This window comes from Chrysemys picta, chromosome 4, assembly GCF_011386835.1.
Source record: "Chrysemys picta bellii isolate R12L10 chromosome 4, ASM1138683v2, whole genome shotgun sequence".
Taxonomy (NCBI): domain Eukaryota; kingdom Metazoa; phylum Chordata; order Testudines; family Emydidae; genus Chrysemys; species Chrysemys picta.
The window spans coordinates 96,694,190-96,711,166 of NC_088794.1; the positions used below are offsets into that span (position 1 = coordinate 96,694,190).

The following is a 16,977-nucleotide window of genomic DNA, read 5'->3' on the forward strand; positions in this document are numbered from 1 at the left end:
AAATGATTAGATTTAAATCCCTAATCAAATTGAGATTAGAGGACATTAATAAGTAGCTAGACACCGCAGTTGTTCCAACTATAGGTATGTCAATTTGGTTTCCCCTTGTTAAAAAGACTCCTGGGTATTTAGAAAGTTTGTCCAGTAACAAGTTAAGGAAGGCTTTTACAGCTCTCCGATTTCAATCTACAGACAGTTTACTTAGAGGGCTGATATTACTGGCATTGAGAATTGTAACCACCTCTTTCCCTGTGGCTTGGGGAAGGTGGAAGACCTACCCCCTTGTTATATTGTAATTGCAATTGCCACTTAAAGGTCAAAATGACTTTCCGTGTTTTTGTCCTGGATCTCTTTTTCCTACGACCTCTCAGAAAATAAAATATTTATTAGGAACTGATAGCATATTTGTGACCGAGCGATTGCCCTATTTGCATGGCTAGCCACTAAAATAAGGAAAAGGCAAGAGACAGTGATTATATGGTTTAATTGGTTTGGTTTTTTTAATTTGTATTTGTGTATTTTAAAATTCTGGATTTAGTTTTAAGTTTATTGTAATATACTGTGATTTTGCCACATTGGCCTATAGCAATGTTACTATTAATAAACGTGACTAGTAATTATGAGCTCACCCATTTATCCTAGTGACTTATCAGTTGGAAGTGACAGAGGAGGAGAAAGACCTGGGTATATGGATTGATCACAGGATGACTGAACCACCAGTGTGATGTGGCTGTGAAAAAGGCCAATGCAGTCCTAGGATGCATCAGGCGAGGTATTTCCAGTAGAAACAAGGAAGTGTTAGTACCATTATACAAGGCACTGGTGGGACCTCATCTGGAATACTGTGTGCAGTTCTGGTCTCCCATGTTTAAGACAGATGAATTCAAACTGGAACAGGTGCAGAGAAGGGTGAGCAGGGGAATGGAAACCCTACCTTATCAGAGGAGACTCAAAGAGCTTGGCTGGTTTAACCTAACCAAAAGAAGACTGAGCAAAGATATGATTGCTCTGTATAAATATATCAGAGGGATAAATACGAGAGAGAGAGATTATTTACGTTAAGCGCCAATGTGGACACAAGAACAAATGGATGTAAGTTGGCCATCAATAAGTTTAGGCTTGAAATTAGGTAAAGGTTTCTAACTGTCAGAGGAGTGAAGTTCTGGAAAATCCTTCCAAAGGGAGCAGTGGGGGCAAAAAACCTAACTGGCTTCAAGACTCGACTTGGTAAGTTTATGGAGGGGATGGTATGATGAGACTGCCTACAATGGCATGTAGATGATCTGTGACTGCTAGCGGCAAATATTTCCAATGGCTGGTGATGAGACACTAGATGTGGAGGGTGTGACACGCTGTATCCCATAGTAACACCTTGGCACCCCCAGATTCATCAATGTTATATAAATTGCAACAAATCTTGTATAAAATATGTCATGGAGGTGTCAATAGAAAAGTTATGGTTTTCTGAATAGGATTATCCTATTTGTATGCATGTATCATTTTTGTATCTGAAGTTATGAATATTGTTTAGGTACCTGTATTTCAAACGTGTTTGCTCCTGTGGTAACTCCCACAAGGTAGTTTACATCCAGTCTAGCCAGCATATTGTAAATGGACTTATCAAGTTGATAGCCCATCAGTGAACACAGCGGGCCATGGAAGAAGCTTATCCCCACCTGATGGACTTTCCTGTGGACGTTCTAGCCAGAATATTGATTAATGGCTAAGGCTACGTTTCAGTCATGGGTATTTTTAGCAAAAGTCATGGACAGATCACGGGCAGTAAACAAAAATTCATGACCTGTGACCTGTCCATGACTTGTACTATATACCCTTGACTGAAACTTGAGTGCTCTGGGGCAGAGGGTGGTCCAGGGGCACCCTGGGTGCTCTGGGGATGCTGCGGGGGGCGGCCCAGGACCCGAGCTGCTGCTGGGAGGGGAGCCTGCCAGCCCCTCTCCCTACCCAGCTCTGCATGGTTCCCGGAAGCAGCTGGCATGTCCCAGCAGCCCCTACCTAGACGGACTCTGAGTCGTGGCTGGGGGGCTCCATGCGCTGCCCCCATCCTTGAGCGCCCGCTCCACAGCTCGCATTGGCCAGGAACCACAGCCAGTGGGAGTTGTGGGGGCCATGACTGCAGGCGGATGCAGTGTGCACAACTGTCTGGCCACGCCTCTACCTAGGAGCCAAGGGAGGGACATGTCACTGCTTCCAGGAAGCCCCCCTGAGAAAAGTGCTGCCTAGAGGCCTCACCCCCACCCTCTGCCTCAGCCCCGAGCACCCTCCCACACCTAAACTCCTGCTGCTGCTGGAGGGGAGGTGCAAAGTGGCCCAATACTGCCTCAGCAGCAGTCGGTGCGGCTGGCCAGGGGGCTGCCTGAGCTGCTCAGGTGGCCCCCGGGCCATCTGCACTGGCTGTTGCAGAAGTCACAGAGGTCCTGGAAAGTCACGGAATCCATGACTTCCATGACAGACTCAGTCTTAGTAATGGCCCCTGCTATGACTGAAAGCATGCAAGCGCATGTGACCAGCTCATGTGACTCTGAACCCCATCTTGCGCCTGTACTTTTCTACTAACAGTGCTGGGGGCTTTGTCTGGGACAATGATAGCTTCTGCCACATGGCAGAAGCTATAAAGGGGGAAGTGACATCACTTGGCTTCACTTTCCCCACAACTGAACACCTGGAAACATGGCTAGAGGATAAAGACTTTGACTGGGGAGGTGGTCCCAGGCTGGAAAGGAGGAATCCCAGCCTGCGTACGGAAAATTGGTGAACTGTTTGTACCATCAGGGTGAGACTCTGCTTGATTCAATTCCTGTCTAGTTTATAGAACTCAGATTGCGATTTTGTTTTATTTCTTAGATAATCTACTTTCATCTATACACTTATTACTTATAATTACTTAAAATCTCTTTTCTGTAGTTAACATCTGTTTTATATTTAACTAAAATAGCATGGTGCAAAGGGAAATCTGCTCAGGAACAGGGGGTGGTGCATTGTCCTCTCCACATTGAGAGAGGGACGGACTGGATAAACTTACACTGGTCAGGCTTCTGACCAGGGCAAGATGGTACACATGCTCAGGGTCCAACTGATTGCCATACTTGGTGTTGGGAAAGAATTTCCCCCCAGATCAGATAGACAGAGACCCCTGCGTTTTGTTTGCCTTCCTCTGCAGCATGGGGCACTTGCATGTTTAAACTAGTGTAAATAGTGGACTCTCTCTAACTTGAAGTCTTTAAAGCATGATTTGAGGATTTCGATAACTCAGCCAGAGGTTAGGGGTCTATTACAAGAGTGGGTGGGTTATATTCCGTGCGCAGGAACTCAGATTAGGTGGTCATATAGTCCCTTCTGACATTAAAGTCCATGAGACTTGCCAATAGTGGGGTTTTTTGTTTTTGACCTAATCTGTTTTGTCACGAAAGAGGTTTAAAAAAAAAAAAAAAAAAATGGCATGTATGGGGTAAATACAGACATGTTTTTATTGGGTCCCATTATTAGTCATTGAGCCAGATTCTGATCTCCATTATACCAGTTTACATCCAGAATAACTCCACTGAAGTCTATGGAGTTACTTTGTTATATTAGTGTAGCTCCAGAGTTACTATTCAGGATTTATGCTAATGCAGAGATCATTATCTGCAAAAAACGTTCCACCACAAAACACAAAGCTACTCAGTTCACAGGTGAACTTGTGTTTAGGCAAGGACACAATCCTAAAGAAGCTGGGGAGGAGAGAAAGGGACAAGGACTGAAGTAGCTTGTATGAGTCATTATAAAAGTACAGATGTTGCTCCTTAGCTTCCTGCTTTTGAGTTTCTTGTGGGATCTAGACAACCAGGCCAATGAGGGGGATGAGCTGAGCAATGTGCAAGAAAGCAACCTCAGCAACAACATGAAGGAGCTAAAAACATTTGGAAAGAGAGGCTTCCTTCATCAAGAGCCTGAGGAGAAAAAAACTGATGATGTCCTCTGAATCAAGTTAGGCCATGTCTACATACTACAGTGGCACAGTTTACACCTCTGCCACTGTAGCATTGTAGTGTAGATACTTCCTACGTCAATGGAAGGGGTTTTTCCACTGACGTAGGTAAATCCACCTGTCCCAGAGGCGGGTAGCCAGGTCAACGGAAGAATTCTTCCACTGACCTAGCTGCATCTATATGGCGGTTAGGTCAACCTAACTACATTCCCAGGTGCAAAATTTTGCACATCACTGAGCGATGTAGCTAGGTTAATTTAATTTTAGGTGTAGGCCAGGCTTTAGAAGCTGGTTGCAAAGAGGAACTGACTAATCTACTTCCAGATTAGAATATTCACGTTTTTTAAACCTCAGCCTTCTAAATTTCTTTTGAGATATTTAATCTCAAATGGCAAGTTACTTTACGTCCACATATTTGATTTGCTGTAGTGTTCCAATACATTTGTATGTGAATTTGCCAATTTTAAAATAGTAACTATATAATGGAGTATTTTCTTCAAGAATATCCCCCCTCCCCCCCAATATATGCCTTTTATAGATTTCCACATCAACTTTCCTAGCCTGCTGCCCTCTTACTCCTGAAATAGTGAACCATATCACTATTAACCTGCACAAGGCTCAGGACAGAGCTTGAATAGAATGCATTTTTCCAGGTCTCTGAAAAGAGGCTACCAACCTGTCTCCCAGGAAGAGAGCCTCTGGACACAAGTTTCCATGGACAATCTCCGCTTTGTGTAGCTTCTGCACCACATCCAGGATATTGTAGACAACCAGCATAATCACTTCCTCAGGGATGGCTTTACAGCACTGGATGATATCCTGAAGACAGAGAGAACAAATATAAACCAATGTGGAACCATTCTTCTGCCAAGAGATAGAGCAGCAGACAGGAACAATCCTATGATACAAAGCTTTCACTTTTTCTAGACAGCTCTAAGGAGAAGCAAGGAAGCTTCTCCAATTCAGCCCTCCTCATTCAGACACATACATGATCAGTTTTCCACCCAGCCAACAAACCCAGCAGAATTCAAGTGACTGCAAGTTCTTAGCAGACTGCTGATAAATAGCTGAAGAATCTGAGTGGAAAAAAAGTTTAATTGAAGGCTGAAGTTGGCCTTTATTTTTTAAGCCCTGTATATGCTAAAGTTCAAATTGTGTAGTCAAAACTGTATTTAAACACAAGTCCTTCTAGCAAGATGCTAACACTACTCCCCTGTGGCCAGAGCAGACTGGAAATCTAGATTAGAGAGAGTTCTCAGGGCTGCAGTTAAAAGACCTGGATGACACATGAACACTAGTTCTGGGGGATCGGGATGGTGTTATTCATGCCTGATGCCTCTAGGGACCAAAAAGTTTTAGGCCACATCTACGCAGGGACATTCAGGAAAGTTAAGGCAAGATCAACTAAAAGTTGTGAAGTTAATGTGCATAAATTAATATGTGATAAACCTTTGTATAGGTGCTTTCATTCAGGAGCAAAGTGGCCTTTGCAGGGTTAAGCTACAGCAAATCCCCCGGCCACTTTACTTCTGAATGAGAGCATCCACACGAGGGTTTAACACACACTTCAATTTATGCACATGCGCTTCACACCTTCAGCTGACCTGGCCTTTACTTTCCTGAGTGTCCCTATGTAGACAAGCCCTTTGAAGTTGGGGAACTCCTTGTCTCATACTGGGAAGCACAAAACCCAGGAGTGAGAACGCTGCTTAGATACCATCTTTATAAATTAAGAATCTTTATAGCAAACATTCTTCTTGCTAACATACTTCAAAATTGTATTTAGAGATAGGACCCTATGTTTAATCTAACATTCCAGGTCCCTTGAATCTGCTTCACATCCAGCAAGAACCAACATTTCTAACTGCTAGTGGCGGGCAGCACATCCCTTGGCTCGCGCCGCTTCCCGCAGCCCCCATTGGCCTGGAGCGGCGAACCGCAGCCAGTGGGAGCCATGATCGGTGGAACCTGCGGACGCGGCAGGTAAACAAACCGGCCCAGCCGGCCAGGGGGCTTACCCTGGCGAGCCGCGTGCCAAAGGTTGCCGATCCCTGTGCTAGTATCTAGGCTACAGTTCAAGTCTTTCTATATCATACATAGATTGTTTGCACTGACCCAGAGGGTAAAGCGATTTATCTCCCTATGCAGAATAGCACAGCCATCCAGGTATAAGAAACAGCTGCAGTTCTCACTGAAGCTTTGGTCAAAGTCAGTACTCAGACGCTCTTGCAACTGGAGTGTGATATAGAAATCCCAAGGCACGGGCTGCGAAAACACCTATAAAAAGGTACATATATTAAAAAAAAAAAAGATATGAGTTACTGTTGGAGTAAACCTAAATGCTCATCCTCACATACAGCTCAGGAAGCTCTTCTCATTTCACTGAGAAGTCAGACTATACAGGGCCAGAACTGCTATTCTATTTCAAGAGCAAGGTGCAAGATGTTAAATAATTCTATACTCCAAATTCATTCAGCTGCCATGACCAGATTTTGCCCTGCTGAGCTGATAGTTTTAATTCTTTATGGTTCAGGTGTGCATATGGTGACAGGTCCTACCTTTATTGCAAACCCCTTTGCATCCAGCTCGGCAAAGCTGGACAGAACACCAAAGAACATCTTGTAGTCTTCATTGGTCCAATATTCCCGTTTGATGCAGTAAATCTCATTCCCTATTGTGAAAGTTTAAGTTTAAAAGAGATCACAGGAAGTACATGTATGGAAAATGTGGCAAATTTCTGTATTATCTTTATGAAAAATATACATTTTTCCCCCACTCACTTTTGAGTTTTGATCTACTAGGACTGAAGACATTGGCCAGAGACTGGTGTTAGCCATGTAGGCATATCTGGGCTGGTGTGAAAAAACTGCAAACATATGAATGGGAGTTACAATGGAAGACCAATGACAGGACATTAACCAAGGAAGGAAGAATATTTGAAGACACTGTTTCAAGCTCTAATTATGATGATCTGGGGTGTCTAAACTGTATTCAGAATTCTGCTACCCAGTGAAGTGGGAGAGATTTGAATCCTAGATGCTTGGACAAGAAAGGCGGTTTGGACTGCCAGCAGAGACATGCACATACGTTTTGCTTTTTCGTTTTAAACTAAGGACCCTAAAATACTGTATTGCAGTTGATTAATAAATACAGGCTTATTTTGAGAAGTGCCCTGCATTGCTGAAAATATCTGCTGGTTGCATATAAGGTGGATAGAAAGCTGGCTGGTTCGTTGGGCTCAACGGGTAGCGATCAATGGCTCCATGTCTAGTTGGCAGCCGGTATCAAGTGGAGTGTCCCAAGGACAGGTCCTGAGGCCGGTTTTGTTCAATATCTTCATTAATGATCTGGAGGATGGCGTGGACTGCATCCTCAGCAAGTTTGCAGATGACACTAAACTGGAAGGAGTGGTAGATATGCTGGGGGGTAGGGATAGGATATAGATGGATCTAGACAAATTAGAGGATTAGGCCAAAAGAAACCTGATGAGGTTCAACAAGGACAAGTGCAGAGTCCTGCACTTAGGATGGAAGAATCCCATGCATGGCTACAGACTAGGGACTGAATGGCTAGGCAGCAGTTCTGCAGAAAAGGACCTAGGGGTTACAGTGGACGAGAAGCTGGATATGAGTCAGTGTGCCCTTGTTGTCAAGACGGCTAACGACATTTTGGGCTGTATAAGTAGGGGCATTGCCAGCAGATCGAGGGACGTGATCATTCCCCTTTATTCGGCATTGGTGAGGCCTCATCTGGAGTACTGTGTCCTACAAGAAGGATGTGGAAAAATGGGGGGGGGGGGGGGGAGAAGAGTCCAGAGGAGGGCAACAGAAATTATTAGGGGGCTGTAGCACATGACTTATGAGGAGAGGCTGAGGGAATTGGGCTTGTTTAGTCTGCAGAAGAGAAGGATGAAGGGGGATTTGATAGCTGCTTTCAACTACCTGAAAGGGGGTTCCAAAGAGGATGGATCTAGACCAGTGGTCGGCAACCTATGGCATGCGTGCCAAAGGCAGCACGCGAGCTGAGTTAGTGTGGCACGCTGCTGCCAGCCTGGGGTCCCAGCCGTTGGCCCCGCTCAGCCTGTTGCCGGCCTGGATGGACGGAACCCCAGGCTGGCAGCAGGCTGAGCTGGGCCGGCGGCCGGGACTCAGGCTGGCAGGGACCAGCGGACAGAACCCCAGACTGGCAGCAGGCTGAGTGGTTCACACCGCTGCCAGCCTGGGGTCCCGGCTGCCAGCCCTGCTCAGCCCACTGCCAGTCGGGGGTTCCATCCGCCGGCCCCTGTAAATGTAAAATGTATTACTGCACACAAAACCTTAAATTACTGCGAATAAATGAAGACTTCACACACCACTTCTGAAAGGTTGCCGACCCTGATCTAGACGGTTCTCAGTGGTACCAGATGACAGAAGAAGTAGTAATGGTCTCAAGTTGCAGTGGGGGAGGTTTAGGTTGGATATAAGGAAAAACTTTTTCACTAGGAGGGTGGTGAAGCCCTGGAATGGGTTACCTCGGGAGGTGGCGGAATCTCCATCCTTGGAGGTTTTTAAGGTCAGGCTTGACGAAGCCCTGGCTGGGATGATTTAGTTGGGGATTGGTCCTGCTTTGAGCAGGGGGTTGGACTAGATGACCTCCTGAGGTCTCTTCCAACCCTGATACTTATTCCTGTTGATAGACTCTCTGATGTACAGTTTGGAATCCATTCTGAAGGGAAAAACTTAAGCCAGTTTGAATAGACTGCCAGCACACTAGGGTCTCTTACTGCTTACCCAGCTCTATTTCTTTTTCCAGCTCCATCACGGGCATGGGCCCATTCTCTGAACAAAAACCTGGAGAATTACTCAAGGAATCTGGTAGAGGGTCCAACAGCCTTCTGCGCTGCTCTGCACTCCACAACACTTGAGGTGGGTCATCTAGAAACAAAAAAGTAATAGAGTTACAGATAGGCAGGATTCAGATGTGGATTCTGTCTGTGAAGCCAGCATGTGTGATTAGATTAGCATGTGGATATCATAAAACCTTGCTTGTATTCCCATTCTGCTACTGATCTTCTGCAGTATCACTTTGGGCAAGTCCATTAACCTCTTACTTATGGTTTCTTCTTTTGCTAAGTGTACCGAGTAACATTTACTCACCTTTGAAGATACTTCGAGATTCTGGGATGAAAGGTACTCAATAAGTGCAGATCATTTAAACCAAGGCTTAATCAACTTTTGTACTTCTTAAAAACCAAGATTTAAACTAGTGGGTATTTGGGTTTAGGTGCATTTATCTGAACACCACAAAATCCAGTCAGGACATGTTCCAGTTTTGACCCATTTCTAGAGTAGATCAAATTTGTGAGTTTTTTTATTAGAAGACTTACTGGGAATGTAACCCCTCTCTTCCAGGCCATGACAAAATTAAAAGGTTACAGATGAACTCATCCAGCCACATTTACCCATAACAGCTTTAATCTGTTTACAGTAAAGTTGGGGCCACTAAACCACTTTGAATGGTCACGAACAAGACTACGTTTTAGTCACGGGTATTTTTAGTAAAAGTCATGGACAGGTCACGGGTAGTAACCCGTGACCCGTCCGTGACTTTTACTAAAAATATTAGTGAATAAAACTTGGGGTGGGAGCTGCCTGGGGCTTTGCGGGTGCTGGGGGAGGGCAGCCCGGGTAGTGCGCATCTGGGCAGCAGCGCGCTGCCTGGGACCTCCGCTGGGTGCTGGGAGGGGTGGGAGGTTGGCGGGGCTGGTAGGGGGAGAGGGGGGCATGGTGGCCTGAGACTGCCGGTGCACCTGGCACAGAGGCTGCCTGAGCCTTAGTCATGAACCCGCAGCCTTAGTCATGAATCTTGACATTTTTCATTCTACAGAGCAAGTATACAGGAGAAATGCAAAGATACGAGCTGAGATTCCTCCACCCACCCCTGCTTACTGAAATATAAAGAAAGAACAACAACAACAAACCCACTAGTCTTATTCAGTAGTTCTATTCAACTGAAAGAGAAATAGTTTTGAAACCGTTTGAGAGAATGATGGAGAAAAATTGACCTTCTGTGATTAGGAATACACCTCTACCCCGATATAATGCAACCAGATACAACATGAATTCAGATAGAACACGGTAAAGCAGCGCTCCGGTAAGGGGGGGGGGGGGGTAGAGAAGAGAGAGAGAGGAGGCGGCGGCGGCAGGGCTGCGCACTCTGGCGGATCAAAGCAAGTTCGATATAACGCGGTTTCACCCATAATGCGGTAAGATTTTTTGGCTCCCGAGAACAGCGTTATATCGGGATAGAGGTGTAGTTCTATACAACAGAAGAACTAGACAAAACTAGATGGTTTTGAATATAGTTCTCTCCTGATAAACATGCATAGCCATACAGATTCAATGGCCTCTGAAATATTATACTTCAGAAGGGCATTCAATATTTTCCAGTACTCTCCTGAGCGCACTGGCACCAATTCTAATTTATGCTTCCAAAAAACAAACAAACTATCTTTAATTTCAGAGTGATCAGAGTGTCAAAGAAAACTATTGAGGCACAATTATAGGAGTATTAAACTTCTATGCGAATGATTGGGTTTTTGCTCAATAACTATTCAATAATTAGTATAATTCAGGAGCTACCACATCTCAGTCATTTGGAGTGAAATTCACTTTTTGTACCTTCATAATAAGGCAGTTTTCCCAGTGAAAGATATAAAGATTTAGGCTCTGATTCTGCATACTGAATGTCCATGGATGAGCCCTGTGCCAATTCAGATCTCTTCAGAAAGAACTGCTTGTGTGAATCTAATTTGCATGACTGTGGCTTAAAACAGTATACAGCTTTAAGTTCCTAAGCAAGCCTTGCAACCTTTGCATTCCTGTTCAAGTACAAAGGTTTTCCTTACAAAAAGATTGGTATTTCATGGATCCATTTGAAACATTTCAAAAATCTCTCATCTTGACAGGATTCTTTTCCGATCCACACTTTCATCTCACATCCTGGGGATGCCTTTTAAACAGTGATGCCTAATTCTAGAAACAGTTAGTTATCACAAAAGGCTTATTGGGAACAGATTTTAGGTACGTCTATGCTGCAATTAAAACCCTGCAACTGGCCTGTGTCAACTAACTTAGGCTAAGGAGCTGTTTAATTGAGGCATAGATGTTCGGGCTTGGGCTGGAACACTAGCTCTGAGACCCTACCAAACATACCCTAAATGATCTATGCTAATAAAGGATTGTTCCCCAATAGTATGCTAGTAAATTTACTATCCACTAACTGAAGAGTAACAATCAACTTACATGCTTCTTCCTGAACTCAAATGGGAGATATGAATGCTCAACACCTTTGAAAATATAGCCACTTAATATGGATTTAGGTACCTAGCTATACACACCCACAATTTCACAAGTTTGGGCTTATTACAACATATGAAATTACGCTGACTCTAGAAGAAAAGTGTAGTTGTAGACATGTCAGTCCCAGGATATACGAGACACAAGGTGGATGAGGTAAGATTTTAGAGGCCCAACTTCTGTTGGGGGGGGGGGGGCGGGGGGGGAAAAGAGAAGATTTCGAGCCACAGAGAGCTCTTCTTCAGGTCTGGAAAAGGTACCTGAAGAAGAGTTCTGTGTGGCTCGAAAGCTTGGTGAGAGACAACAGAAGTTGGGCACTAAAAGATATTACCTTATCCACCTTGTCTCTCTAGAAGAAAAATTTCTTTCAATTACAGCAGCCATTTTGACTAGAAGAGGAAAACAATCAAAGTGACTATAGAATCAGTCCTCGTAGTTTGTGTTTTCCATACCAACAAGGGAGGAAAGACATTCAGAAAATAGGAAGTTGTGATTGTAAAAGCAAAAAAAAGGTTGAAGCGGAACTTAAAGGGCAAGTTTAAGGCATTTCTAAAATATGTTTAGATTTCGAGTTGGATGATGGCCTTTTCAATATCCCAAGCTATGGCACTTTGACTACTTTCCTGCAAAGACTGTTCTAGGGCCTAAAAGATCTTCCTGTAAGGAAGCTTTCCCTGCCATTCAAGCTAAGGGTTGTCTATAGAGAGTTATTCCAGAATAAAAATGTCCATACAAGGAGTTAATCAGGAATAGTTAATGTGCTTTAAAATTCAGATCCTACCTTATTCTGGATTAGTTTTCATGTGTAGAAAAGCCCTTATTTTTCCATTTCTTAATTTCATCCCATTATAATGCAATATAACTAAGTATTACCTTAAATGATCCCTCTCCCCATTTAATATTAACATCCTTCAAATTTGTTTTATTTATATTCCCCACACTGTTACTTAGCATAGTTATAAGACAGGATATCACAGCCCACTGCATAGACTTACACTTATAAAACCATAAAGCCAATGAGATGTTTACACAAAATACAGCAGAATACAGGATATACCTACTGAAGAGACTGCAGCTGAGCTCAAATCTAAGACACGTTGTCTCAACTGAAATTGAGACTTGGTACTTACTAGTAGTGTCTTCACTGCCTCCAGTGTCGCTAGCCATTTCAACAGGCAGGCTCTGAGCCAATTCCAGTTTCTCAGGGATATGCAGATATTTAATAGTGGAGATATGTGTAACAGAGGAAAGAGAGGAGGCTGAGGAAACAGATGAACCAGAGGAGCGGGTGTCTTCCTGACTTGCTTCCATAATTGGGCTGTAAATGAGAAAACTATCAGCTACTCAATCTTCCAGCTGCTGTGGTGCCTGGATGCCAATCCCTTAGCTACAAAAATATGCCAGACATCCCCAGTAAACACTGAATGAATTCACAATCCCCTTTTCATCCTGAAATGGAGACTGGACAAGCCCTCATGAGCCAAACCATTAATATATTAACAAGAAAGTAGGAAACCCTGAAATATAACCGGAATTGGTTATTCTGTCTAACTTTTTGGCAAAAATTTTTACTCAGCTTTAATCTTTAGATACACAGAGCATGAAGTTAAACATTGCAGCAAACTGTTGGCTGAACAATGAATTCTATTTTATTGGTGTAACATCTCAAAGAATGGCAAAATGCAACCCAAATCCTGGACTGAGCTGGAAAAATGATGTGTTAAGTACACCCAGCTCTACTAAGAACATTCGTTACATCTAATCTTGGGAGAGAGACTCCCAGCAAAGACTCAAAACAGGAAAAAAGGGCATAAGGTATTTTGCTCTTGATGGAGATGTGATCCACAGAGAATTACCTCAGCTTCTTAATGCAAAGAGTTTCATTGTAGATACCCTCACAAATAGGGATTTGCTGGCTCACAGATGTGCTCTTAGGCTCTGGACACTCTTCCTTCAGGGTACTCTCTGGATTGGTAGGAGGTTGGATTCTCTGTGAGATTACTCCATGGAAGGGAGTTGATGCCAAGTGGGCTGCCCTAACAAAGTCACACGTATCTTCTGGGCTGGGGCAAAGGGTTTTGTTCTTATAGGAGCCAGTCAAAATTGCATCTTCAGCTAAGGGTTCAATTCCATGGAGCTCATCCTGAAACAAGTAGAAAGCAGAACAAATTAGGTAACAGCTACCACCCAGCCTCTTGATTTTATTTTATTTTTGGTCTTGAACAGTTTCTATTAAAAAGCCTGTCATATAAAAAGCCTCTGAAGATATCTACCTCCCCCTACTCTCCAACACAAAAAGCAACAACTTGTTACTCATTTTTAGCTTCCTTCCTGAAAACTTCCAGATGGCAGACTACTGGATGTCCTTGTTATTTATGCTGATTAATGATGTAAGTTGTTCATAATTCTGCTTTCTGACAGTTTACAGTAGAATCTCAGCGTCACAAACACCAGAGTTACAAACTGACCAGTCAACCACACACCTCATTTAGAACAAGTAAATCTCTACCCAGATATAATGCGACCCGATATAACACGAATTCAGATAGAATGCGGTAAAGCAGTGCTCCGGGGGGGGAGGAGAAGGGGGGGGGGCGCTGCGCACTCCGTTGGATCAAAGCAAGTTTGATATAACACGGTTTAACCTATAACATGGTAAGATTTTTTGGTTCCCGAGGACAGCATTACATTGAGGTAGAGGTGTAGTACGAAAAATCAGACAGCAGCAGAGACCAAAAAAAAAGCAAATACAGTACAGTACTGTGTTAACTATTAAAAAAATAAAAGGGAAAGCAGCATTTTTCTTCTGCATAGTAAAGTTTCAAAGTTTTGAAAGAACCACCATGTTTTGTTCAGTTACGAAGATTTGAGTAACAAAACCTCCATTCCTGAGGTGTTCGTAACTGACGTTCTACTGTATATGCAAAATATACAACTAAAATTGGTCTTCACTTTTTAATTTGTAAACCCATGTCACCTCCTCCAATGCTCTCTGTCCCCTTTCTCACTCCTTTTCCAGTTCATACTATTCCCATAGCCAGTCCAGTCATCTGATCATCCCCTTCTTCCCACTGGACAATCATCAACAATTTCTCTTCCCTTCTGGCTCTTCTCATCTTGGATGAAAGGTATCTCTGGTACAGGCTTCATATGCTCCTCCTATATCATACTGTTAGTTTCAGTTGGGTGAGTGAGTTCTGTCTATCTAGAGTTATATCATTTTCTTTCTGTCCTGAGCTATTGTTTAACATAGTGTTGCTGAGAACTGTTTAAAGCTTACTACCATTCACCTCAAAAGTGGTTGAATTTCAGTGACTAGTAAAGTGATCACCGAATAAAATTTATTTCCATCTAAATCGGTGTATGTTCAGTAGGCACAGTATAAAAAGTTAAAAATCAGAAGTATATCAAGCATTAAAATCTTTCCCAACTCAAAACAGACAGCCTTCAAAGCCACTAATGACTTCCGAATTCCAAAGTCCTAAAGATCTCTTCTCAATAATCATTCACCTGCAACACCCTGAACCTTTGACACAATCACTCTCCACATTTCTCCTTGAGACCCTCAGTTTCTTTGGACTTCAGGACTGTCCAATTCTTAGGTCTCCTACCTTGCTAACCAAGCCTTCAGAATTAGAATTGCCTCAGGAGAAAGATTTCCTCAGTCTTCCCTTTTGGACATGCCATAAGGCAGTGGTTCCTAAACTTTTTAATAAAGGTGACCCACCAAATGCATTTTTGTCTTTTGAGGGCCCCCATTGCTCCTATTTCCTCCACCTTCCTTCACAGCTGTCCAGCCCCTGCTCCCCCCACACCCCTTACTCTCCCAAGCCTACCCCCTCCTGCAGCCCCTAGCTGGACCCACCCTCTCTCCCCATGGCCAGGCCACTGTCCCCACCAGCGTGTTGTCTGCTTGCTAGCTCCAGCTGCTTCCTCTGTACTGTTGCTGCTTCCCAGATCCTGCTCCCCACTCTGCTGCCTAAGGGAAGCGAGAACAGGATCCAGGCAGCAGCAGCACAAAGGAAGCGGCCTCCAGGCAATGCACAGGGCAAAGAAAGGCTGCTGACTGACTGCTCACTGGCTCTGGCTGCTTCCTCTGTGCTGCTGCCGCCGCCATCTGGATCCTACTGCCCTTGTCACTGCCTGATGCTCAGGATAAGCGGGAGCAGAAGGGGACACACATGACCCATGATGTGGGAAACACTGCCCTAAAGGCCAATCTTTTCTCCTTTCCATTAGCCTTCTGGTTGCCTACATGTACAACCATTGTTATTTTTACCCTTCTACCCCCCCGTTCTGTACAGGATCCCATACCTCCTCAGAGATGTCTCACCACTTACACATGGCAAAAACTGAACTTCTCATCTTCCTTTTGAAACTGTGCCCTGCCTACTTTCTCCATCATTGGTGACAAATCCAGTCTCACTCCTATTGCTCAAAGTTGTAACTTTGAGGGTCTCTTTTACTCTTCCCTTTCCTCGACATCTTGGCTCTCACCAAATCTAAATGCTTCTTCCTCTATCACACTGCCAAAAAGGCAAAAATGTCCCTACTTCATCCTCTCTTCAACCAAGCCATGGTTCACATCATGGTTATGGATCACATGAACTACTGCAGTCTTATCTATTCAGTTTTTACTGATATTCACCTCTCTCCTCTTCAATCTATCCAGCATTCAGCCTTAATCATATCTGGCCATCCTAATTGTATTTTCCTCTCTCAAATCCCTTCACTTGCTCAGTACCTACTTCTGCATAAAGTTCAAACTCATCATGACTGCTAAGACTCTGCTCAACTCTGTCCCCTGCCTTGTTATCCCTCACTCCCCACTTTGTCTCTTCTTGCTTTTTTACTGTTTCCCGTCTTGCCCTCTCACCTTAATGCCTTTTCCATTCTGTTTCTAACCATGCATCAGTTGTCTTCTCTGCCCACTTTTATAGCCTTGTTTTCTGTCACCGACTTCCATTTCTGTGCAGTGTCCTCCTCCCCTCATATCACTCCCTACTTTAAAAATCATCAGAACTTTTATGATTTGCTTGTTATACAAGAGATTTTTATTCACTTCAATCCTCCTTTCTTTTTGTCTACATTCCATGTTTGTCCAATTACACTGTAAACTCTGAAGAAAGGACTAGGTCTGTTCAAGTCGTATAAGAAATAGTCATTAACATGCCATAACTGCATTATGCTTTAGTGTTTTTTTAAAGCATCCCTTCACCCCAAAAAAGCTGCACTCATGTCCTGATCAGCCACGTCTCAAGAGAAAGCTAAAAACAAACAAGTCTTGCAGTGTGATCTGAAGGTCACTCCAATGGCTCGCAAACCAAAGAGAAAAGCCAGGGATCCCTTTCTGAAAGTATGGTACTGCTAGTTTCCATCAAGGACTCATTAGTCCTTCTATCACACCATCACCAAGTTCAGCAATAGCACATTCTACACCTCCTCATCCTCTCCTCCAAGAGCTGATAGAGGAAATTTCTCCTTACGCAGACTTCTGGTGATATGTTTTCCTTGGCGGTGATACTATCTGAAGGTTTACGAACAGCAAGGGGACGTCGGGCACTTTTCTGTGGGTGGCCTGCAGGATGACTAAACAAAAGTGACATTGCATTAAATATTTACAAAAATAACTTTTGCTCTTCTATAGAGACT

The 16,977-nt window shown here is 43.7% G+C and overlaps 1 protein-coding gene across 4 annotated transcripts in view; it reads right to left on the reverse strand.

Moving 5' to 3' along the window:
* Positions 1–16,977, reverse strand: part of BUB1B (BUB1 mitotic checkpoint serine/threonine kinase B) — a 43,179-nt gene that overhangs the window by 7,754 nt on the left and 18,448 nt on the right. For all 4 annotated transcript variants that reach the window (XM_024106674.3, XM_024106675.3, XM_065593173.1 and 1 more), the window contains exons 15-21: positions 16,812–16,914; positions 13,182–13,468; positions 12,456–12,643; positions 8,758–8,901; positions 6,547–6,659; positions 6,104–6,265; positions 4,665–4,807 (exon numbers count right to left, since the gene is read on the reverse strand). In XM_024106674.3, the coding sequence (XP_023962442.1) occupies positions 4,665–4,807; positions 6,104–6,265; positions 6,547–6,659; positions 8,758–8,901; positions 12,456–12,643; positions 13,182–13,468; positions 16,812–16,914 (1,140 nt within the window). The remainder of the gene's footprint in view (positions 1–4,664; positions 4,808–6,103; positions 6,266–6,546; positions 6,660–8,757; positions 8,902–12,455; positions 12,644–13,181; positions 13,469–16,811; positions 16,915–16,977) is intronic.